At 46.0% G+C, this 24197-nt stretch overlaps 3 protein-coding genes across 3 annotated transcripts; all 3 read right to left on the reverse strand.

Annotated features, from left to right (window-relative positions):
* Positions 1-6388: 6388 nt before the first annotated feature.
* Positions 6389-10659, reverse strand: LOC114566041 (uncharacterized). Its single transcript, XM_028594385.1, has 5 exons — positions 10624-10659; positions 10321-10410; positions 7746-7835; positions 7153-7605; positions 6389-6421 (listed from the first exon to the last, which is right to left on the reverse strand). Exons 1-5 carry the CDS (start codon positions 10657-10659, stop codon positions 6389-6391), a joined length of 702 nt encoding a protein of 233 aa, XP_028450186.1.
* Positions 10660-13127: 2468 nt separating this feature from the next.
* Positions 13128-14942, reverse strand: LOC114566042 (tripartite motif-containing protein 16-like). The gene is made up of 2 exons (XM_028594386.1): positions 13860-14942; positions 13128-13712 (listed from the first exon to the last, which is right to left on the reverse strand). Exons 1-2 carry the CDS (start codon positions 14940-14942, stop codon positions 13128-13130), a joined length of 1668 nt encoding a protein of 555 aa, XP_028450187.1.
* Positions 14943-20326: 5384 nt separating this feature from the next.
* Positions 20327-22003, reverse strand: LOC114566043 (tripartite motif-containing protein 16-like). The gene has a single exon (XM_028594387.1). It carries the CDS (start codon positions 22001-22003, stop codon positions 20327-20329), a length of 1677 nt encoding a protein of 558 aa, XP_028450188.1.
* Positions 22004-24197: the final 2194 nt, after the last annotated feature.

The raw sequence follows: 24197 nt of genomic DNA on the forward strand, positions 1-24197 counted from the left end.
AACTAGTAACTAAAGCTGGAACAGATGAATGTAGTGGAGTAACTAAAGTAACTAGTAACTAAAGCTGGAACAGATGAATGTAGTGGAGTAACTAAAGTAACTAGTAACTAAAGCTGTAACAGATGAATGTAGCGTAGTAACTAAAGTAACTAGTAACTAAAGCTGGAACAGATGAATGTAGTGGAGTAACTAAAGTAACTAGTAACTAAAGCTGGAACAGATGAATGTAGTGGAGTAACTAAAGTAACTAGTAACTAAAGCTGTAACAGATGAATGTAGCGTAGTAACTAAAGTAACTAGTAACTAAAGCTGGAACAGATGAATGTAGCTGAGTAACTAAAGTAACTAGTAACTAAAGCTGTAACAGATGAATGTAGCGGAGTGACTAAAGTAACTAGTAACTAAAGCTGAAACAGATGAATGTAGCGGAGTAACTAAAGTAACTAGTAACTAATGTAACTGGTAACTAAAGCTGTAACAGATGAATGTAGTGGAGTAACTAAAGTAACTAATAACTAATGTAACTGGTAACTAAAGCTGTAACAGATGAATGTAGCGGAGTGAATAAAGTAACTAGTAACTGAAGTAACTAGTAACTAAAGCTGGAACAGATGAATGTAGTGGAGTAACTAAAGTAACTAGTAACTAAAGCTGAAACAGATGAATGTAGCGTAGTAACTAAAGTAACTAGTAACTAAATCTGGAACAGATGAATGTAGCGGAGTAACTAAAGTAACTAGTAACTAAAGCTGGAACAGATGAATGTAGTGGAGTAACTAAAGTAACTAGTAACTAAAGCTGGAACAGATGAATGTAGCGGAGTAACTAAAGTAACTAGTAACTAAAGCTGGAACAGATGAATGTAGTGGAGTAACTATATATATATAAGTATATATATATATATATATATATATATATATATATATATATATATATATATATATATTATACGGTATAATTAATATATATATATATATATATATATATATATATATATATATATATATATATATATAATATATATTATACCGGTGTATATATATATAAACACCAAATATTAAGATGATAATAACAAACTCATGTTAGAAACCTTTGAAAGTTTGAGGGTGAAATTAAAAGTTGGATAAAGTATATACACACACACACACTCTCTCCGGGAACCATCACCTTATCGTGGTGGAGAGGTTTGTGTGTCCCTATGACCCTGAGGGCTGTGTTGTCTGGAGCTTTGTGCTCCTGGTAGGGTCTCCTATGGTACAGTGGTCTCAGGTGAGGGGCCAGACAAAGAACGGTTCAAAAACCCTATGGAACAACGTAGAAGAGGTGAAGTGACCCTGCCCGGAGGAAGCCCGGGGCCCCCGTCTGGAGCCAGGCCCAGATGGCGGGCTCGTCGGCAAGCGCCTGTTGGCCGGGTTTGCCACGGAGCCCGGCCGGGCACAGCCCGAAGAAGCAACGTGGCAACTCCCTCTCCAGCCCATGGGCCCACCACCTGTGGGAGGAACCGCTGGGGTCGGGTGCGCTGCCACACGGTGCGGGAGGTGGAGCGCTACTGGTTAGATCTGGTGGGGCTTAGTCTCGGTTCTGGAACCATACTCCTGGATAGGGGTTGGACTCTTTTCTTCTCCGGAGTTGCCCAGGGTGTGAGGCGCCGGGCGGGTGTGGGGATACTCACAAGCCCCCGGCTGAGCGCCGCTACGTTGGAGTTTACCCCGGTGGACGAGAGGGTCGCCTCCCTACGCCTGCGGGTTGTGGGGGGGAAAACTCTGACTGTTGTTTGTGCATATGCACCAAACAGGAGTTCGGAGTATTCGGCCTTCTTGGAGACCTTGAATGGAGTCCTGCATGGGGCGCCAGTGGGGGACTCCATTGTTCTGCTGGGGGACTTCAACGCACACGTGGGCAATGATGGAGACACCTGGAGAGGCGTGATTGGGAGGAACGGCCTCCCTGATCTAAACCAGAGTGGTTGTTTGTTGTTGGACTTCTGTGCTAGTCATGGATTGTCTATAACGAACACCATGTTCGAACATAGGGATGCTCATAAGTGTACATGGTACCAGAGCACCCTAGGCCGAAGGTCAATGATCGATTTCATAATCGTTTCATCTGATCTGAGGCTTTATGTTTTGGACACTCGGGTGAAGAGAGGGGCAGAGCTGTCAACCGATCACCATCTGGTGGTGAGTTGGGTCAGAGGGTGGGGGAAGACTCCGGACAGACCTGGTAAGCCCAAACGGGTAGTGCGGGTAAATTGGGAACGTCTGGAGGAGGCCCCTGTCCGACAGACTTTCAACTCACACCTGCGGTGGAGCTTTTTGTGCATCCCTGTGGAGGCTGGGGGCATTGAACCCGAGTGGACAATGTTCAAAGTTTCCATTGCTTAATCCGCGGCGAGGAGCTGTGGTCTTAGGGTCTTAGGTGCCTCAAGGGGCGGTAACCAACGAACACCGTGGTGGACACCGGTGGTCAGGGAAGCCGTCCGACTGAAGAAGGAGTCTTTCCGGGATATGTTATCCCAGAGGACTCCGGAGGCAGTTGCAGGATACCGAAGGGCCCGAAGGGCTGCAGCCTCTGCCGTGAAAGAGGCAAAGCAGCGGGTGTGGGAGAAGTTTGGAGAAGACATGGAGAAGGACTTTCGTTCGGCACCAAGGTGCTTCTGGAAAACTGTCAGGAGGGGGAAGCGGGGAACCATCCAAGCTGTGTACAGTAAGGATGGGACACTGTTGACCTCAACTGAGGAGGTAATAGGGCGGTGGAAGGAGCACTTTGAGGAACTCCTAAATCCGATGGTGGATTGTTGTCAATTTCCCTGGTGGAAGTTGCTGAGGTAGTTAAACAACTCCACAGTAGCAAAGCCCCGGGGATTGATGAGATCCGTCCAGAAATGCTCAAGGCTCTGGGTGTGGAGGGGCTGTCCTGGTTGACACGCCTCTTCAACATTGCGTGGAAGTCTGGGACGGTGCCTAAGGAGTGGCAGACTGGGGTGGTGGTTCCCCTTTTAAAAAAAGGGGGACCAGAGAGTGTGTGCCAATTACAGGGGTATCACACTTCTCAGCCTCCCTGGTAAAGTCTACTCCAAGGTGCTGGAAAGGAGGGTTCGGCCGATAGTCGAACCTCGGGTTGAGGAGGAACAATGCGGATTCCATCCTGTTCATGGAACAACGGACCAGCTCTTCACTCTCGCAAGGATCCTGGAGGGAGCCTGGGAGTATGCCCAACCGGTCTACATGTGTTTTGTGGATCTGGAGAAGGCGTATGACCGGGTCCTCCGGGAGATACTGTGGGAGGTGCTGCGGGAATATGGGGTGAGGGGTCTCTACTCAGGGCCCTTCCAATCTCTGTACGACCAAAGTGAGAGCTGTGTCCGGGTTCTCGGCAGTAAGTCGGACTCGTTTCAGGTGAGGGTTGGCCTCCGCCAGGGCTGCGCTTTGTCACCAATCCTGTTTGTAACATTTATGGACAGGATATCGAGGCGTAGTCGGGGTGGGGAGGGGTTGCAGTTTGGTGGGCTGGGGATCTCATCGCTGCTCTTTGCAGATGATGTGGTCCTGATGGCATCATCGGCCTGCGACCTTCAGCACTCACTGGGTCGGATTGCAGCCGAGTGTGAAGCGGTTGGGATGAGGATCAGCACCCCTACCTGAATCTCCAGGTAGGGAATGAGTCCTTACCCCAAGTGAAGGAGTTTAAGTACCTTGGTGTCTTGTTCGCGAGTGAGGGGACAATGGAGTGGGGGATTGGTCGGGGGATTGGTCGGAGAATCGGCGCAGCGGGTGCGGTATTGCATTCAATCTATCGCACCGTTGTGACGAAAAGAGAGCTGAGCCAGAAGGAAAAGCTCTCGATCTACCGGTCAGTTTTCGTTCCTACCCTCACCTATGGTCATGAAGGCTGGGTCATGACCGAAAGAACGAGATCCAGGGTACAAGCGGCTGAAATGGGTTTCCTCAGGAGGGTGGCTGGCGTCTCCCTTAGAGATAGGGTGAGAAGCTCAGTCATCCGTGAGGAGCTCGGAGTAGAGCCGCTGCTCCTTTGCGTCGAAAGGAGCCAGTTGAGGTGGTTCGGGCATCTGGTAAGGATGCCCCCTGGGCGCCTCCCTAGGGAGGTGTTCCAGGCACGTCCAGCTGGGAGGAGGCCTCGGGGAAGACCCAGGACTAGGTGGAGGGAGGTCCAGCTGGGAGGAGGCCTCGGGGAAGACCCAGGACTAGGTGGAGGGATTATATCTCGGGATCCCCCAGTCGGAGCTGGTTAATGTTGCTCGGGAAAGGGAAGTTTGGGGTCCCCTGCTGGAGCTGCTCCCCCCGCGACCCGACACCGGATAAGCGGACAAAGATGGATGGACACACACACACACACACACACACAGAGACACACACACACACACACACACACAGACAAACACACACACACACACAAACACACGCACACACACACACACACACACACACACACACACACACACACACACACACACACACACAAACACACACACACACACACACAAACACACGCACACAGACACATGCACACACACACACAGGTTGGTGCATTCATACATAAACATAATAAACATTGTTATGAGATGAATACATATAACTGTTGACGTAACTTCTGCTGTCCTCGGGTCACCATTTATCAGAAAGATTCTACATCAGAAATTTGGGTTTCTTTCAAACCAATAATTAAAAGTGTTTTATTAACATTGAAAAAATAAATTGATAAAATAACGTTGAAAAAAGTGATGAAAATGGCAGAAAATGTTTCAAAATCGTGGGGAAAATACCAACAAATACAATGTAAAACATGCCAAAATAACTTGGAGAACAGAAAGAAACACACACACACACACACACTAACATAAGACAAAGAGGTGGCGCCCCCTGCTGCTCACCTGCTGCTAGTGCACCATGTATGACTGAAATATTACTCCACCATTTACACACACACACAAAGAGACACACAGAGAGACACACACACACACACACACACACACACACACACACACACACACACACACACACACACACACACACAATTGAAGGTAGAAATACTGCCGTGTAATACTTCATAACAAAACATTGATCTTAGAGACTGTATACATATATATTGTCCTATGCACTACATGATATGTATTTATGGATCATGATAGTATTTTATGTTTGTTATTACTGCTATTTCAAATGAGCCACAGTCTACATATTATCTGACCAGATTATTTAAAAAACTACAAAAATAAGTTTTGATCTGTGCCATTTCCTCAGGTAGCTTAGCACAGTGTGTAGACTTCTCTTTCTTTGTATAATGTATTGGAGTAATAAAATACACACCCATTACATCATTTGCATTGTTGTTGTTGCAGACTCTATCTCTCAGCATCCCACTTCAATGAGAATGCCAACCGGCCACAGTCAACAAGAGCTCTGGGAGATCCTGCCCTTAAACTGGCCTTCCCTAAAGCGAAGAAATGGGGATACAGCCTCAAATGAGAGAAAATTGAGCCGACATTCTGTAAGTAAATTATCACAACAACATGCAACATTAATTCAATTTTATTTTATTGATAGTGTCAAGTCATAAGAGAAGTTTTCTCAGGGCATTTCATGTAGAGCAGGTACAATCACAAACATCTACCAGAGCCGCATATTTTACATCAGAAGAGCAAACTATAATTCTACATAAATATGAAGAAGACAGACACTATTTTACAGGCAAAACACAATACAGTCGCTGCTTCCTAAAACAGGAAGACAGCTGACAAAAAAAAAAGCCGACGCTGTAGACACGCAAATCACAACGCTTATTAATATCACTTCTCCATCAGTCAGGACCAAGATCTGACCATAATTACACGGTGCTTTCCATAAACTGCTTTAGACTATTATTTTAGTTGCAACCCCAACAGTGGTAAGATATCGTGAGAGCAAATAAATTATATAACAACATGATTCAAACCGCAACACGTGGCTCAAGAAGCCGACAAATAGCCCTGTACGTAATTACCTCCGCTGAAAATCTATATCTTTCATAACAAGTGATCCACCGTCGGGATACACTAAACCCTGGGTTGAACCTGAAGTTACCTCGTTAATGCCAAATCTCGCGTCGTATTGCTATTGTTTTTATTAGTCATATTTATATTATTATCTCTTCCTTTCTTGTTGATGAAAGTTTCTCTCTGCAAAATAATTAATTCATATGTTACACTTAAAATGATTTTACATTAAACATCTATTTCTGTAAAAATACAGATACAGTTCAGGTCAGGATCACTCGTTCGTACGTGATGTACTGGCGATTACTTCTACTGTCAGCATTAGCTACTGATGCCCAGTGTAGTGTAAAGCCTAGAGCGCCCTCTGCTGACATGCTGAGCTTAGCAGCAACAACCTCACCCATTCAAACACATGTACTTGTACATGTACTGTGACCAGACAGAGATACAGAGAAGTAATAAAATAGTTTATTTATGTTTTGAGTCCTTGGGTTCTAATCAGTTCAATTATTAAAACGGGGGCTGTAACGGCTGTATTTCCAGACTTTGACATTTGATGATATATGCACAGTATTAAAGACAGATAGTTATGTACACTGTGTTGTGCAGTTATCTAATGCTAGGGTATTTGATGCTATCCTGTATTCCATGCAGTCGGGTCATCTCCTCCTCCTGCGCTCCGTAGCTGACAATGTGACGGCGAGACAGCGCTGATTAAATATTAAGAACACATTTTTATTTAAGATTTGAGTTGGAGGTGTTTATGGAACAATTATGACTCAGTACAAGCGCAAATAACACTGCTTGATTTAATTTTCATGGTAACGTGGATGATATATGAGTGAAAGAATGTGCGTGAGGCATCAATACTAGAAAATATTACGAGTAATCTTATTCCCATTTACTTTCTTCAGTCTGACTTCAGTTCACCACCTCACCATCTGCGTCGCCAATTCCTGTTTTGTCTCCAAAATGTGCGTACGCACGGGTCAGAGTTTGTGTGGATGACAGCACATTCTCCCATCAAGTTTGTTTTATATAAATCACAACCTTTGCATGGGAAATGGCGTACGCACATTTTCAGCCCTGTTTTGTGCGTACGCCACGTTTATAAATGAGACCCCTGGTTGTGTAGGTGGAAGATCCATTAGAGTCCTTGCCAGTAAGATGTTTGTCCTCTTCTCTCTCAGGACATCCTGTAGTTTATCTCTGACTTCCGACACGGCTGCTGTTACGTCCTCAAAGCAGCTCAGAGGACGGATATCGATGCTGGATGTTGATTGGCTGAGTGGTGACAGTGAGGGGTAGTTGTGTAGAAACTGGTTGTGATCCTCTGTGTGTGAGAGCTTCTTCAGCTCAGCGTCTTTCCTCTTCAGCTCAGTGATCTCCTGCTCCAGCTTCTCCTGAAGCTCTTTGACTCGACTCACTTCACTTTTCTGCTGGGATCTGACCTGCTGCTTCACATCAGAGCTTCTTTTCTCCAGGAGACGGATCAGCTCGGTGAAGATCTTCTCGCTGTCCTCCACTGCTTTATCAGCAGAGTCATTGATAACCTCCACCTGCTGTTGAAGCAGCTTCACATCTTTCTCTCTGTCCTGGATTCTCTGCTGGATCTTTAGTGGACTCCCCTCAAGCTTTTTTGCCTCTCAGTCCTTTCTGCTGCAGCTGAGACTGTGTCGTGGCCTTTATGTTCCTCCATTAAGCAGAGATAACAGATAAGCTGCTGATCAGTACGACAGAAAATCTTCATCACCTCATCATGACGAGAGCAGATGTTCTCCTGGAGCTTCTTGGAGGGCTCCACCAGCTTGTGTTTCTTTAACGGAGCCACATCATAATGAGGCTGGAGGTGTTGATCACAGTGGCCCTCATTTATGAAACGTGCATACGACCTACGCAAAGCTCGGCATTTATCAATTTGGACGTGAGCGTAGGCTGCGATCAAATCTCACGTCTGGTCTGAACTCGTGTACGCAAGTTTCTGAGTCAGCGTGGCCTTGCGGTGCAGCATATTATCAGTTTAACAGGAGAAGGAGAAGTCATCAGTTGATCACTTATCAGCAATGGCAGATCTGGCTCTTTTAGAAGACCACTATGAGCCGGAATAATATTACACGCCTATACACGCCAGAAAAAGTCTGCATTGTTTTAGCCTGTGGGGTTCTGCACAACATCTCGCAGGGAAACTGGGTGCCATAAATGTAGCGATGGAGCCAGATGACCCGATGCCCAGAGAGCAGTGTCCAGAACAGCCCCCACTGAAGGAGACAGGATATTATTATTCCTCGCTTTTAAAAGGTAGCCTATAGTGTTATGTTTGGCAATGATATTCATAGGCTACAGGAAACATTACGATGCACAACATTTTTATTTATTATTCAGGTTTTCATTTCTATGTCGTGAACGATTTATTTCTGCCATTGACCGAGTTATTTCGGCTTGTTTTCTGCTGTCAGGAGACAGGGTCGGGGTGGTGGTCCAGCACGGGGAGGGAGGACACGCACTCTGAGGGAGGACACGCACTCTCCCTCAGCTGTTGTCTCGTTCTGACTCATGAAAAAAAACGCGAGTAAAATAAAAGACACTGCATAAACTCCGCTACCGTGTGTTTATTTAAATATAGGTACACCATGTAGGCCTAAGAGATTACAATAGAAGCCTGTATATTACTATTAGGACTATAGAAAATGCGTCAAGGATATATAAACTAAACTTCAGCTGGAGTCCGATTTACCACGGCAACACTGTTGACCACATCAGTGATCTCTTTCCATCCCTCATTCTTTCTACAGCCTTTAATAACAGTTTTCAGGCTGCCAAAAAGTACACACGTTAGTGCAAATGAACCGGAGATATCAGGGTTTCAATCTCCACCTCTGAAAAGTGCCTCTTCTCAGCCGGATTACGTCTCGCCATGTCGTAAATTGTAGGGGCGAGGCCTCAAAACTGAGAATATATTGGGGCCATCCCTCCAGCTAGTCCTGGGTCTTCCCCGAGGCCTCCTCCCAGCTGGACGCGCCTGGAACACCTCCCTAGGGAGGCGCCCAGGGGGCATCCTTACCAGATGCCCGAACCACCTCAACTGGCTCATTTCGACGCAAAGGAGCAGCGGCTCTACTCCGAGCTCCTCACGGATGACTGAGCTTCTCACCCTATCTCTAAGGGAGACGCCAGCCACCCTCTTGAGGAAACCCATTTCGGCCGCTTGTACCCTGGATCTCGTTCTTTCGGTCATGACCCAGCCTTCATGACCATAGGTGAGGGTGGGAAGGAAAACTGACCGGTAGATCGAGAGCTTTGCCTTCTGGCTCAGCTCTCTTTTCGTCCCAACGGTGCGATAAATTGAATGTTGCTGCGCCGATTCTCCGACCAATCTCCCGCTCCATTGTCCCCTCACTCGCGAACAAAACCCCAAGGTACTTGAACTCCTTCACTTGGGGTAAGGACTCATTCCCTACCTGGAGTAGGCACTCCATTGGTTTCCTGCTGAGAACCATGGCCTCCGATTTAGAGGTGCTGATCCTCATCCCAACTGCTTCACACTCGGTTGCGAACCGATCCAGTGAGTGCTGAAGGGCTCAGGCCGATGATGCCATCAGGACTACATCATCTCATCTCATCATCCCACCGAACTGCAACCCCTCCCCACCCCGACTACGCCTGGATATCCTGTCCATAAATATTACAAACAGGATTGGTGACAAAGCGCAGACCTGGCGGAGGCCAACCCTCACCTGAAACGAGTCCGACTTACTGCCGAGAACCCGGACACAGCTCTCACTTTGGTTGTACAGAGATTGGATGGCCAGGACGGAATCCGCATTGTTCCTCTTCAACCCGAGGTTCGACTATCGGCCGAACCCTCCTTTCCAGCACCTTGGAGTAGACTTTACCAGGGAGACTGAGAAGTGTGATACCCCTATAATTGGCACACACCCTCTGGTCCCCCTTTTTAAAAAGGGGAACCACCACCCCGGTCTGCCACTCCTTTGTCCCAGACTTCCACGCAATGTTGAAGAGGCGTGTCAACCAGGACAGCCCCTCCACACCCAGAGCCCTGAGCATTTCTGGACGGATCTCATCAATCCCCGGGGCTTTGCCACTGTGGAGTTGTTTGACTACATCAGTGACTTCCGCCTGGGAAATTGACGACAATCCCCCGTTATCCTCCAGCTCTGCCTCTAACATAGAGGGCGACTCCCCTCAAGCTCTTTCTGCCTCTCAGTCCTTTCTGCTGCAGCTGAGATTGTGTCGGGGCCTTTATGTTCATCCAAAGAGCAGAGATAACAGACAAGCTGCTGATCAGTACGGCAGAAAATCTTCATCACCTCATCATGACGAGAGCAGATGTTCTCCTGGAGCTTCTTGGAGGGCTCCACCAGCTTGTGTTTCTTTAACGGAGCCACATCATAATGAGGCTGGAGTTGTTGATCACAGTAAGAGGCCAAACAGACCAGACACAACCTGTGTGCTTTTAGTTTCCTCCCAGTGCAGAAATCACAACGCTGTGATAACGCTTGTCTGACTATTACTGATCTGTGACTGTCTTATCAAGGGTTCCTGGTTCAAGGTTCAAAGTACAGCTTTATTGCCCTGATACGATACAGGTAGGGACTATAAAACTTTAGTACATTCCAATAAGGGAGCAACACTTTGAGTTTGTACATTGTTTCGTCATTTAAAATAATATCTGATATCTGCTCCATATCTGAAAACATGAAGTTTTTAGTTGTAAAATACATCTTGACTTCTTATGTTTTGGCTGCATATTTCTCCATCTCTTTGTCAAAGTCTGCTAAATTGTCTTTTACTGGTTCATAACACCTGAATGATAACAGGAAGTTATCAAACTAAACTGTCATACAATGCTTAAATTGTTGTTTTATAATCTCACATCTTCAAATGATTAAATCCTAGAATGTGTGTGAAAATTAACACTCTGAACACAGGTGCATCACAAGGTGCCATGTTATCACCTTTGTTATTTTCTCTGTAAACCACTAAGTGTAAAATCCAACCCTGACTCTTTAACTTCCTACAGTGTGCTGACAATGTGGTACTGGTTGGCCTTCTGTGTGAGGGGGACTCTGCAACAGGTTGTACGTATTTTAATCATGTCATTTTTCTGCAGCAGAGGTGTGAGGAGAGTGTGTTTAATACATGAAGGTGAAACCAAAGAACAACACACAAGAAACTCCTGATAAACATTAACTGTTGACCATCACTGGATCCCCGGTATCAGAAATTTGAAATATGTTGGAACTGAGATTGATGGCCGCCTTAACTTCACACATAGATCTGACTATATTTTAAAGGAAGCCACGCAGAGATTGTTTCTGCACTTTTAGTGGTTTGACACCATTTACCACAATGTGTGACTCAATGCATGTTTATTATAAAACGTTCCTATCAGCCTAAAAACATGTTTTTAAGTAAAACATGCAGACAGTGAGCTAAGCTGCTTTAACCTCCACTACATCCCAGCTTATCATGATGAAGGCGCCCTCTTGTGTCTTGCATCAGTTTTTACATTTCACTTGTTAACATGCTGGGATGTTCACTGCAGGAAGACATGTCCAAACTTTAAACACTAATGAGACACTTCAAAATATGTAATATCTCACTGTGTCAGCTTAGTCACACCCTGTAACACTGGTGCTGCATTCAAGTCTCATTGAAAACATGGGAGAGAAGAGTTAAAGCTCTCAGGTTGAATATAGTATTTGGGAATGTAAGATTTGAGGCTAAACGTTAAAATGTCTCTGACTTATTGGTATTCTAATGAATCAACGTGGAAATACTTGTAACCAAATGTAAAGAATCAACTACACAATTATTATTATTAAATTAGTTATTTTATGAGTGTCAGGACTTTTAAGTCTGTGTAAAAATCCTCTACATTAACTCAGTTCACAAAAAAAATGTTAGTTGTAAAAAACAAGAGATAGAAAAGTGCTCATTTCTCTGTGACAAAGCTGTTTTAGTGAGAAAAGTAGAAAGGACCGGGACTGACTGACTCTAAAAGGGGTGATAGAATGCAAAACTGATTTCACCCTGTCGCCCCAACATTTACATAGGCTACACAACTGACCTGAGATCAGGTAGTCTTCTGAATCTAGGTCACGCAGATCTCTGCTATTCCGACAAACAATGTATAACTTTGTTTGTTTCTATGTAGTTTGCTCAAACCAATCAGCGCGTAGCTCATTCTGAATATTCATGAGCATACCATATTTGGAAGAAAAGCTCTTGTTCCAAATAGAGCCATATTCACAGGGTAGTTAAGAGCCTAATAAAATAGCATTTGGGCAATTTTCAGCCCAACCAATGTTACATACCCCATTAGGAGACCTTAATGAACAGTGTAAAATACCCTATATAATCATTCTATCACCCCTTAAACATGAACTCTGTACTTTGTGGTGTTTCAGTGGGAGATCTGCCTCAGTTATAATCTCATATCAGTTTCACATTTTCTCCATCATCTCTGTATGAATCCATGGAATCAAGACAAGAAGAAAATACTTTGTTCATGTTAGTTTATTCATCATGTAAACCTTCAGTTTGTTCACACATCCCATCAGTAAAGTCTGTTCTATGATATTTATGTATAGATTCACTTCATCCACACAATCGTTTTTTTTTTAAATCTCAGATATGTAAAAGACAATAATGCATAATCTCCTCATTGATTATGATCAGGATAAACAGATAAATGTGATTATAGATTTCTTAACAAAGAGAACAAAGTATAGAGGATAAAGGAGATCTGGTGCTATCTCTCTTCAGACCCATGATGTGGAAGAGAAACAACATCATACAAATACATCGATACAAATATTCATCAAACATTTAGAGAGCAGAGAAGTTTTCATTCTCAGTTCAGGTCAACAAACATCATCATGAGCAGTGATAGTCTCCGTGGCTAAACAGACACAGGAAGGAGTCACCTAAAGATACTCAAACATTTACACAAGAACTAATGACAAGATGTCAAAGGACATCCCATAATGTTTGACTGACAGCTGATTTCTGTGCAGTGAAGAAATGTCACAACGATCATCTCTCAGCAACAAACATGGAGACTAAATAAGTTGGAGAGTAAAAACAGAGATTAACCCTTAAGGACTTCTGTCTATTTCAGTTTACACAACTCAGCTGTGTCTCCATTTAAAGATCCAAACAAGCCATTAAACCTTAGTCCAGCATAGAGAGGCTGAGTGAATGTGGTCTGGACTCTGTGGAGGAGAGTCATGGTTTCAGAGACACTGTAGAAGGACAGAATACCTGGACTGTGATCCAGGTACACTCCTACTCTGGAGGACACAGGACCTGAGACGGGAGTTCGGACATTGTTGTAATAAAAGTAACTGCTACTGTCTAAAGCCCAGGATTTGTTATTTCGTCCAAATCCACATTCAGTTGACCCCCCTGCTCTGCTGATATTCTTGTATGCAACTGCTACAGAAACGTTACCCATCTTCTCCACCTCCCAGTAACAACATCCAGTCAGAACCTCTCTACTCAGGACCTGAGGCCATATAGTGAATCTTTTTGGGTGACTAGAATAAGCCTGTTGTTGTCTCATTACTGTTGCTTTTCTGTTCCCATCAGATAATAACAGATGTGTGTAAGCTGTGTTTGGATCCAGTTTGATTTCTCGTGAATATTGTAAGAAGTCAGTTCTGGTCTTGGGCTCTGGTTCTGACAGTGAAAAATCCTCTGGAGTCAGCAGGGGCGTAGCAAAAACTTCTGGTCCCTGTACATACGCATTCTCTGTGGGCCCCTTCCAGTATCTCAAATCTTTGTGGTCCCTTCTCACATGAGGGTCCTGTTTGCTCTGTCTTCTGTTAACCACCAGTCCTACAGTCCTTCCTGTCAGTAAGAGATTTGTCCTCTCCTCTCTCAGGACATCCTGTAGTTTATCTCTGACTTCGGACACGGCCGCTGTCAAGTCCTCAAAGCAGCTCAGAGGATGGATATGGATGCTGGATGCTGATTGGCTGAGTGGTGACAGTGAGGGGTAGTTGTGTAGAAACTGGTTGTGATCCTCTGTGTGTGAGAGCTTCTTCAGCTCAGCGTCTTTCCTCTTCAGCTCAGTGATCTCCTGCTCGAGCTTCTCCTGAAGCTCTTTGACTCGACTCTCTTCACTTTTCTGCTGGGATCTGACCTGCTGCTTCACATCAGAGCTTCTTTTCTCCAGGAGACGGATCAGCTCAGTGAAGATCTTCTCGCTGTCCTCCACTGCTTTATCAGCAGAGAGACTGATGGCCTCCGCCTGCTGTTGAAGCAGCTTCACATCTTTCTCTCTGTCCTGGATTCTCTGCTGGATGGTCTGTTGACTCCCCTCGAGCTCTCTCTGCCTCTCAGTCCTTTCTGCTGCAGCAGAGACTGTGTCGTGGCCTTTATGTTCCTCCATTAAGCAGAGATAACAGATTAGCTGCTGATCAGTACGGCAGAAAATCTTCATCACCTCATCATGACGAGAGCAGATGTTCTCCTGGAGCTTTTTGGAGGGCTCCACCAGCTTGTGTTTCTTTAATTGAGGAACATCATAATGAGGCTGGAGGTGTTGATCACAATAAGACATCAGACACATTAAACAGGACTTGATGGCTTTCAGTTTTCTCCCAGTGCAGACATCACAGGCCACATCTCCAGCTCCAGCATAGCAGTGATCAGCAGGAGCAGCTTGGAGTCCAGTCTTCTTCAGCTCCTCCACTAAATCTGCTAACATGGTGTTTTTCAGCAGGACAGGCCTCGGTGTGAAAGTCTGCCTGCACTGAGGACAGCTGTGGATGTTCTTACGATCCTCTTCATCCCAGTGGCTTTGAATACAGTTCATGCAGTAGTTGTGTCCACAGGGAGTAGTTACCGGATCCTTCAGTAGATCCAGACAGATGGAACAAGAGAAGGTCTCCCGGTCCAGCTGAACTCCTTTCTGCGCCATCTCACCTCTTTTCTATTTCTTGCTTGTCTGACTGTGAGTTTTCTGTGACTGCTTTATCAAGTGTTCCAGGTTCAAGGTTCAGCTGTATTGTCATTACACAACACAGGGAGGGACTATAGAGCTTTAGTACCTTCCAGGAAAAGGGGCAGTACTTTGAGTTTGAACTTTGTTTCCTTAATTAAAACTACACCTCAGTTGAAATCTGAAAACATGAAGTTTTTAATTGTATAATACATTTTGACTTCTCAGGTTTTGGTAATGGCTCCAAAATTCTCTGAGTTGTACTCAAACTTTTTTTTTAGTTTTCTTCTTCTTGTTCAAAATCAGCTGACTCAATTGCTGTATAATAATCTTTTCATGTTTAGATTGCAAAATGCGAGATAAGGACTCTGAAGACATGTTCATCACAAGATGCCATTTTATTAGCATTGTTAGTTTAATATTCAACATAGCGTCACAGTTTCAGCAGGTGGACCCAAATGTAAGACTCTCCAGGCAGAAGTGCAGAACAAACACGCTTTATTTTGACGCTACAACTTACAAACTCTCAACTACAAACCTACAAACGAACAGGACTCTCACGGGACAAACAGAGAGAGATGAACCGACAAGAGACAAAGGAACACAGGGGTGTAGAAATACACAGACCAATGAACAGAAAGACAGGGGATTGGACAAGACAGTAACGAGCAACAGGTGACAGCAGAACCTTGAGGGAAACTAACTAGACAGGAAGTGCAGACCATATAAGGGGATGGGCGGAGACAAAGACACATGACAGACAGGTAGCCACAGAACACGTGGTACACAGCAACAAGCACAAATCACAACACAATACACAAAATGGCCACAAGAGTGGCACAAAGGCAGTCAGTCACAGCCGGATCCTGACACAGATGCTACGTTTACACGTTACCGGCTAGTTTTATAAACAGACATTTCAACCTCTCCGTTTTCAGAAAAGTGTTCATTTATATGTACCCGTGTATATATGCCGTGAATGCCGTCAAGACCACGCCAGACCTGTAGGTGGCGGTGTAACGAGAAGCTCAAGCCCACGTTAGTTAGCCAATCAGAATCCTGACAATAGCAACAACACACAATCACGTCCTCTTTCTCTCTCTCTCGGCTGCCTAAACCTCCGTTTCTCTCAGTTTACGTGCAAACGTGCAAACGAAGATTTCCAAAATCTCCACTTTGGCCTGAGTTTTTAGAAATAATCGTTTTCTGTGATAAAAACAGGGTTTTCGTGTAAATGAGAGGCCAAACTGCAGGAAAATATCTGCGTCTTCCCTTCGTGTAAACGGGGCCTGAGTGTAACCCTGATGTCTGAGTAGATTTACCCTGAGATGGAAACTGAGAGTTTTTGGTTCCAGAACAGCTGATTTGAGTTGGTTCAATCAACTCGGAGTATGTTCACTCAGGGTTACGCGCGTGCACAACCACTATAAAAAGGCTGCATGAATGGAGCCATGATTCTACGATTCACCATGGCAACAACCACAAACAAATGGCTCTCACTGGTTTGTGTCCAGGGAACACTACAAAAACGTTTAAAAACCTTTCAGAGCGAGTCACACTTTTCTGACAGCTCTGCATACAGTGGCTTACTATTACAGTATGATCCGTATACACACCAATACACACAGATACACATACAGTGGCTTTACTATTACAGTATGATCCGTACATACCAATAAAGAAAACTGCCGTTTGCAAAAAACGTAATGCGACACAAAGAATCTGCTGGGATGTTAAAGCCTGTCCACGATGGTTGATGTTAGTGATATGAGGATGGATAAGGTATCTACATATCTAATGGACTGTGATAAAAAAAAAAAATACCTCTCAAATTGGTTATGTGGAAATGAAAATACATCTATGGTCGGGACTCAATACCGACGTAAACTCTCTGTGAATTAATACAGATTTTTCATCAATCGTCGACAAAAGGACATGACATGTTTGAGAAAAAAACGTTTTATAGTCTGCCTAACATAAACCAATATGTTTTTTTTATTCATGCAGATAACAAACTGCATTAAAATGCGCCTGATACAGACTGACTGAATGAATGAGGAAACAAGAAACTCAAGGTTTCTGGAAGAAAACCTGCTCCCAACCAGATTAAGTTCACAGGCTCAGTTACCATAGTAACTGACTCTGAGGTTAAGTTACCTCTCTTTCTGAAACAGAAAACCCAGAGTTTCCCTCATCTCAGGGTTAACCAACTCAGAGTTTTCACTAAACCTGCTGTCTGGAACGGGCCTCAGGTGATTGTCATTGTGTGTATGTGTTTGTGTGAGTGTGTGTGTGTCTGTGTGTATGTGTTTGTGTGTGTGTGTTTGTCCCTCCAGGATCCCTCCAGGCTCCCTCCCAGGCTCCCTCCCAAACTCCCTCCCAGGCTTCCTCCAGGATCCCTCCAGGCTCCCTCCAGGCTCCCTCCCAGGATCCCTCCCAGGCTCCCTCCAGGCTCCCTCCAGGATCCCTCCAGGCTCCCTCCCAGGCTCCCTCCAGGATCCCTCCAGGCTCCCTCCAGGCTCCCTCCCAGGATCCCTCCCAGGCTCCCTCCCAGGCTCCCTCCCAGTCTCCCTCCCAGGCTCCCTCCCAGGCTCCCTCCAGGATCCCTCCAGGCTCCCTCCCAGGCTCTCTCCCAGGATCCCTCCCAGGCTCCCTCCCATGCTCCCTCCAGGATCCCTCCAGGCTCCCTCCAGGCTCCCTCCCAGGCTCCCTGCAGGATCCCTCCAGGCTCCCTCTCAGGCTCCCTCCAGGATCCCTCCAGGCTCCCTCCCAGGATCCCTCCCAGACTCCCTCCCAGGCTCCCTCCCAGGATCCCTCCTAGGCTCCCTCCCAGGCTCCATCCCAGGCTACCTCCCAGGATCCCTCCACGATCCCTCCAGGCTCCCTCCAGGATCCCTCCCAGTCTCCCTCCAGGCTCCCTCCCAGGCTCCCTCCAGGATCCCTCCAGGCTCCCTCCCAGGCTCCCTCCCAGGATCCCTCCCAGGCTCCCTCCCAGGCTCCCTCCCAGGATCCCTCCTAGGCTCCCTCCCAGGCTCCATCCCAGGCTCCCTCCCAGGATCCCTCCAGGCTCCCTCCCAGGATCCCTCCCAGGCTCCCTCCCAGGATCCCTCCCAGGATCCCTCCCAGACTCCCTCCTAGGCTCCCTCCCAGGCTCCATCCCAGGATCCCTCCACGATCCCTCCAGGCTCCCTCCAGGCTCCCTCCCAGGCTCCCTCCCAGGATCCCTCCCAGGCTCCCTCCCAGGATCCCTCCCAGGATCCCTCCCAGACTCCCTTCCAGGCTCCCTCCCAGGCTCCCTCCCAGGATCCCTCCTAGGCTCCCTCCCAGGCTCCATCCCAGGATCCCTCCACGATCCCTCCAGGCTCCCTCCAGGCTCCCTCCCAGGCTCCCTCCCAGGATCCCTCCCAGGATCCCTCCCAGGCTCCCTCCAGGCTCCCTCCCAGGATCCCTCCCAGGCTCCCTCCCAGGAGACCACCCGGGTCTGCCACTCCTTAGGCACTGTCCCAGACTTCCACACAATGTTGAAGTGTTGGAAATGTTGGAACCTCATTCCAACTCACATTAGGAATTTTAAAACTTATGTTTCTTTGGCTAACAGGTAATCAGGACTGTCAACATTACATGTAGTTACAAAATCTTGCGGCTATCTTGTCTTTCCTGTCCTGCCTGTTTGTGCCACTTGTGCTATGTCTAAGAGGTTGTTGGACTGACAGTGTGGCTTGTGTGTGCATGTGTGTTGGTGTTGATGTTGATATTGACCAGTTGTTTTTGTTTATATGCATGATCATTTCTTTTTACATTTATAGTCAATTTTACTTGTATTGGACCAAATTTCTATGTACTATTATAATCCTTTTATCTTTTTAGGTGTGACATTGTACGATCTGTCCAGGGACAGCAGATGTGAAATAGCCTTTTGGCTAATTCTGGCACACTGTACATTCTTATATGTATTATTAGTGTGCATTGTCCCTGTTAAATAAACCTGAAATAAATAAACGTCTCCCATAAACATCCCATGTCTCCCACTATCACCAGTGTAGGGGTATATTTATGCACACCCAGAAAATATCTTATTGCACTATTTTGCACTAATTCACAATTACAGTATTTAACCCATCCCTCAAGGGAGCAGTGGGCAGCCAATCACAGCACCCGGGGACCAACTCCAGATCTGAGCCAGTGCCTTGATCAAGGGCACTGACTGGAGAACCTGGTACATGTTTTTGATGGTGGGGGGAAACCGGAGCACCTGGAGGAAACCCACAAAAACATGGGGAGAACATGCAAACTCCAAACAAAAAGGCCCGGAACGACCTGGATTCGAACCTAGAATCATAGGCAACACGGTGGCTCGGTGGTTAGCACTTCTGCCTCACAGCAAAAAAGTTCTGGGTTCGAACTCAGGTTGTCCCAGGCCTTTCTGTGTAGAGTTTGCGTGTTCTCCCCGTGCTGGTGTGGGCACCCTCTGGGTGCTCCTGTTTCTTCTTCCCATCATAAAAACATGCACAAAGAGAGTGCATTGTCCTAATCAAAATAGAACCTTCTTGTTGTGAGGCCACAGTGCTAACCAGTGGGCCACCATGCTGCCATAGAGAGACGACATTCCACGTCCCCAGAACCAGCTTCTGCAGCCTGGGTCTGGTCCGTTGAGGCCCCTGACTTTCACTGCCAGCGCACCCGACCCCAGCGGTTCCTCCCACAGGTGGTCGGCCCGTGGGATGGAGAGGGAATTGCCATGTTGCTTATTTGGGCTGTGTCCAGCTGGGCTCTGTGGCAAACCCGGCCACCAGGCGCACGCTGACAAGCCCTCAATCTGGGCCTGGCTCCAGACGAGGGCCCCGGGCTTCCTCCGGGCAGGGTAACTCTACCTCTTCCTCGTTTACTCATAGGGTTTTTGAACCATTCTTTGTCTGGCCCCTCATCTGAGACCACTTTGCCATGGGAGACCCTAGGGACACACAAACCTCTCCACCACGATAAGGTGATGGTTCCCGGACAAAATAATGACATAAAAGACAATAATGAATAATCTCTTTGATTATGATCAGGATAAACAGATACATGTGATTATAGATTTCTGTACAAACATCCACAAAGAGAACAAAGTATAGAGGATAAAGGAGATCTGGTGCTTTCTCTCTTCAGACCCATGATGTGGAAGAGAAACAACAACAAGATACAAATACATAGATACAAATATTCACATTTAGAGAGCAGAGTTTTCATTCTCAGTTCAGGTCAACAAACATCATCATGAGCAGTGAAGAAATACCACACTAATCAGTTCTCAACTAAAAACATGGAGACAAAATAAGTTGAAGAGTTAAAACACAGAGATTAACCCTATAAATGAATTCTGTCTAACTGAATTTCAGTTTACAAAACTCAGCAGTGCCTCCAGGACAATAATAAAGCCGCAGTCCAGCATAGAGCGGCTGACTGAATGAGGTCTGGACTCTGTGGAGGAGAGTCATGGTTTCAGAGACTCTGTAGAAGGACAGAATACCTGCACTGTGATCCAGGTACACTCCTACTCTGGAGGACACAGGACCTGAGACGGGAGTTTGGACATTGTTGTACCAAAATGAATAACTATTTTTTTCGCAACGTAACGCCCATGATTTGTCATTTAATCCAAATACACATTCATACCAGCTCCCTGCTCTGCTGATATTCTTGTATGCGACTGCTACACAAATTCCTACTCCTCTCCTCTCCACCTCCCAGTAACAACATCCAGTCAGACTCCCTCTACTCAGGACCTGAGTACATCCAGTGAATCTGTCTGGGTGACTAGAATAAGACTGTTGTTGTCTCATTCTTGTTGCTTTTCTGTTCCCCTCAGATAATAACAGATGTATGTATGCTGTGTTTGGGTCCAATGTGATTTCATGTGAATATTTTAGGAAGTCAGCTCTGGTGTTGGGTTCTCCTTGTGGTAGTGAAACATCCACTTCAGTCCCTGTCAGTGAGACGTTTGTCCATTCCTCTCTCAGGACGTCCTGTAGTTTATCTCTGACTTCTGACACGGCCTCTGTCATGTCCTCAAAGTAGCTCAGAGGACAGATATCAATGCTGGATGTAGATTGGCTGAGTGGTGACAGTGAGGGGTAGTTGTGTAGAAACTGGTTGTGATCCTCTGTGTGTGAGAGCTTCTTCAGCTCAGCGTCTTTCCTCTTCAGCTCAGTGATCTCCTGCTCCAGCTTCTCCTGAAGCTCTTTGACTCGACTCACTTCACTTCTCTGCTGGGATCTGACCTGCTGCTTCACATCAGAGCTTCTTTTCTCCAGGAGACGGATCAGCTCAGTGAAGATCTTCTCGCTGTCCTCCACTGCTTTATCAGCAGAGTCATTGATAACCTCCGCCTGCTGTTGAAGCAGCTTCACATCTTTCTCTCTGTCCTGAATTCTCTGCTGGATGTTTTGTCGACTCCCCTCAAGCTTTTTCTGCCTCTCAGTCCTTTCTGCTGCAGCTGAGATTGTGTTGTGGCCTTTATGTTCATCCATTAAGCAGAGATAACAGATAAGCTGCTGATCAGTACGGCAGAAAATCTTCATCACCTCATCATGACGAGAGCAGATGTTCTCCTGGAGCTTCTTGGAGGGCTCCACTAGCTTGTGTTTTTTTAATGGAGGAACATCATAATGAGGCTGGAGGTGTTGATCACAGTAAGACATCAGACACACCAGACAGGACTTGATGGCTTTTAGTTTTCTCCCAGTGCAGAAATCACAGGCCACATCTTCAGCTCCAGCATAGCAGTGATCAGCAGGAGCAGCTTGGAGTCCAGTCTTCTTCAGCTCCTCCACTAAATCTGCTAACATGGTGTTTTTCAGCAGGACAGGCCTCGGTGTGAATGTCTGCCTGCACTGAGGACAGTTGTAGCTGTTCTTACGATCCTCTTCATCCCAGTGGCTTTTAATACAGTTCATGCAGTAGTTGTGTCCACAGGAAGTAGTTACCGGATCCTTCAGTAGATCCAGACAGATGGAACAAAAGAAGGTCTCCCGGTCCAGCTGAACTCCTTTCTGCGCCATTTCTGTTCTAAGTGACAATGCTCATCTGAATCTCACTTCCTGATATGTGAAACTTGTCTGAGCTGTGTTCGGAACAGCAAGTCATTGTGCAGTGAACGGGGCCTGTCAGCTGTCAGATTTCCCACGTTGGTTACACCCACTGAAGGGAAGGAACAATGAAATACAGACAGAGCGGAGAAGGCTGTGTTTGAGAGCAGGAAGAAAAGGGAGGGCTTATTAAGCTTCTGTTCATTCCAGGAAGAGGATCACTGTGGGAGAGATGTGTGTGTGTGTGTGTGTGTGTCTGTGTGTGAAGACTTGTTTACAGTAGAGCTCATTTCCCATTTAAAATCTCTTGTTATAATCAGAGCTTTTGAAAACAACTCCACAGTTTTCAGAATTACTGAGTTGTCCTGTAATTCATCATAATCAGACCCTTTGTTGGTTACAATACTTAAATACACTAAACATTAAATTAATCACTGCTGCAAAGGTAATGAAACTCCAAAGTCTGTTGTAAAATAAATTAAGTGATATTATTTGATAAAAATCCCTGAAGTAATATTTTTTAAAGGAAAGCTAAAACTTATCTCTTCACTTTAGCCTTTCACTAGCTGACTGTCATGAAACTCTTGTTTGCACTTTGCTTCACACTTGTGCACTGCTGCACTTCTTTGAAAATATTGTATTTTACTCAACTTTATGCATTCTATAAAGTGCTTTACAGATCATGTAACACTTAAGTGTGTTGTTAAATGTTGGCATGTAAGGCCACTAGATTTGTGAAAACAGGACTGGTGTGTTACAGAGAGGGTGGTTATCTCTGTCAACTTTAGTTTGTGCCCGACAAAAACCCACCACAGGGAGGTTACACTCAGGGGAGACGTTCTTAGGTAGCTTGTAAATGAAGAGCTGTGGTGAGTCTGTGTCCCTCTGGAAAAGTAGACTCTGTATGTTTGATTTTTCTTTCCACTGTTCCAACAATCACCACTCTGGTTTGGTTTAAATAAACCCTTAATTCACCCATTTACATGTGGAGATATGCTGGCTCTGTATAGGCTATAACTATTGATTAAAGACTGTACTTTGTGGTGTTTCATGAGAGAAACTGCCTCAGTTATACTACTACATATACAAAATACAGCTTCTCACCCTATCTCTAAGGGAGACGTCAGCCGCTTGTACCCTGGATCTGGTTCTTTCGGTCATGACCCAGCCTTCATGACTATAGGAACGAAAACTTACCGATAGATCGAGAGCTTTGCCTTCTTGCTCAGCTCTCTTTTCGTCACAATGGTGCGATAAATTAAATGTAATACCGCCCCCGCTGCACCAATTCTCCGACCAATCCTGCGCTCCATTGTCCCCTCACTCGCGAACAAGACCCCAAGGTATTTGAACTCCTTCACTTGGGGTAAGGACTCATTCCTTAACCCAAGAGCACTCCATCGGTTTCCTGCTCAGAACCATGGCCTCAGATTTAGAGGTGCTGATCCTCATCCCAGCCGCTTCACACTCGGCTGCGAACCGATCCAGTGAGTGCTGAAGGTCGCAGGCCGATGATGCCATCAGGACCACATCATCTGCAAAGAGCAGCGATGAGATCCCCAGCCCACCGAACTGCAACCCCTCCCCACCCCGACTACGCCTCGATATCCTGTCCATAAATATTACAAACAGGATTGGTGACAAAGCGCAGCCCTGGCAGAGACCAACCCTCACCTCATACCCATACTCCTGCAGCACCTCCCACTGTATCTCCCGAGGGACCCGGTCATACGCCTTCTCCAGATCCACATAACACATGTAAACCGGAAGGGCATACTCCCAGGCTCCCTCCCAGGCTCCCTCCAGGATCCTTGCGAGAGTGAAGATCTGGTCCGTTGTTCCACGACGAGGTCGGAATCCGCATTGTTCCTCTTCAACCCGAGGTTCGACTATCGGCCGAACCCTCCTTTCCAGCACCTTGGAGTAAACTTTACCAGGGAGGCTGAGAAGTGTGATACCCCTAAAATGGCACACACCCTCTAGTGCCCCTTTTTGAACAGGGGAATCACCACCCTGATCTACCACTCCTTTGGCACTGTCCCAGACTTCCATGCAATGTTGAAGAGGCGTGCCATCCAAGACAGACCCTCCACACCCAGAGCTTTCAGCATTTCTGGACAGATCTCATCAATCCCTGGGGCTTTACCACTGTGGAGCTTATTGACTA

Source organism: Perca flavescens, chromosome 12 (genome assembly GCF_004354835.1).
Source record: "Perca flavescens isolate YP-PL-M2 chromosome 12, PFLA_1.0, whole genome shotgun sequence".
In the NCBI taxonomy this organism is placed as follows: domain Eukaryota; kingdom Metazoa; phylum Chordata; class Actinopteri; order Perciformes; family Percidae; genus Perca; species Perca flavescens.

Bases quoted from the DNA above. Each gene is read 5' to 3' on its own strand.
- LOC114566041 (XM_028594385.1), bottom strand. From the start codon at position 10,659: ATGTACAAACTCAAAGTGTTGCTCCCTTATTGGAAT. The intron at 7,836-10,320 runs GTGATGAAGATT...CAACACCTCCAG, and splicing joins TCTGCTCTCGTCATGATGAG to CCTCATTATGATGTGGCTCC. The intron at 7,606-7,745 runs GTGATGAAGATT...AGTCCACTAAAG, and splicing joins TCTGCTCTCGTCATGATGAG to ATCCAGCAGAGAATCCAGGA.
- LOC114566042 (XM_028594386.1), bottom strand. From the start codon at position 14,942: ATGGCGCAGAAAGGAGTTCAGCTGGACCGGGAGACCTTCTCTTGTTCC. The intron at 13,713-13,859 runs GTAGGACTGGTG...CTGACTCCAGAG, and splicing joins TCTTACTGACAGGAAGGACT to GATTTTTCACTGTCAGAACC.
- LOC114566043 (XM_028594387.1), bottom strand. From the start codon at position 22,003: ATGGCGCAGAAAGGAGTTCAGCTGGACCGGGAGACCTTCTTTTGTTCC.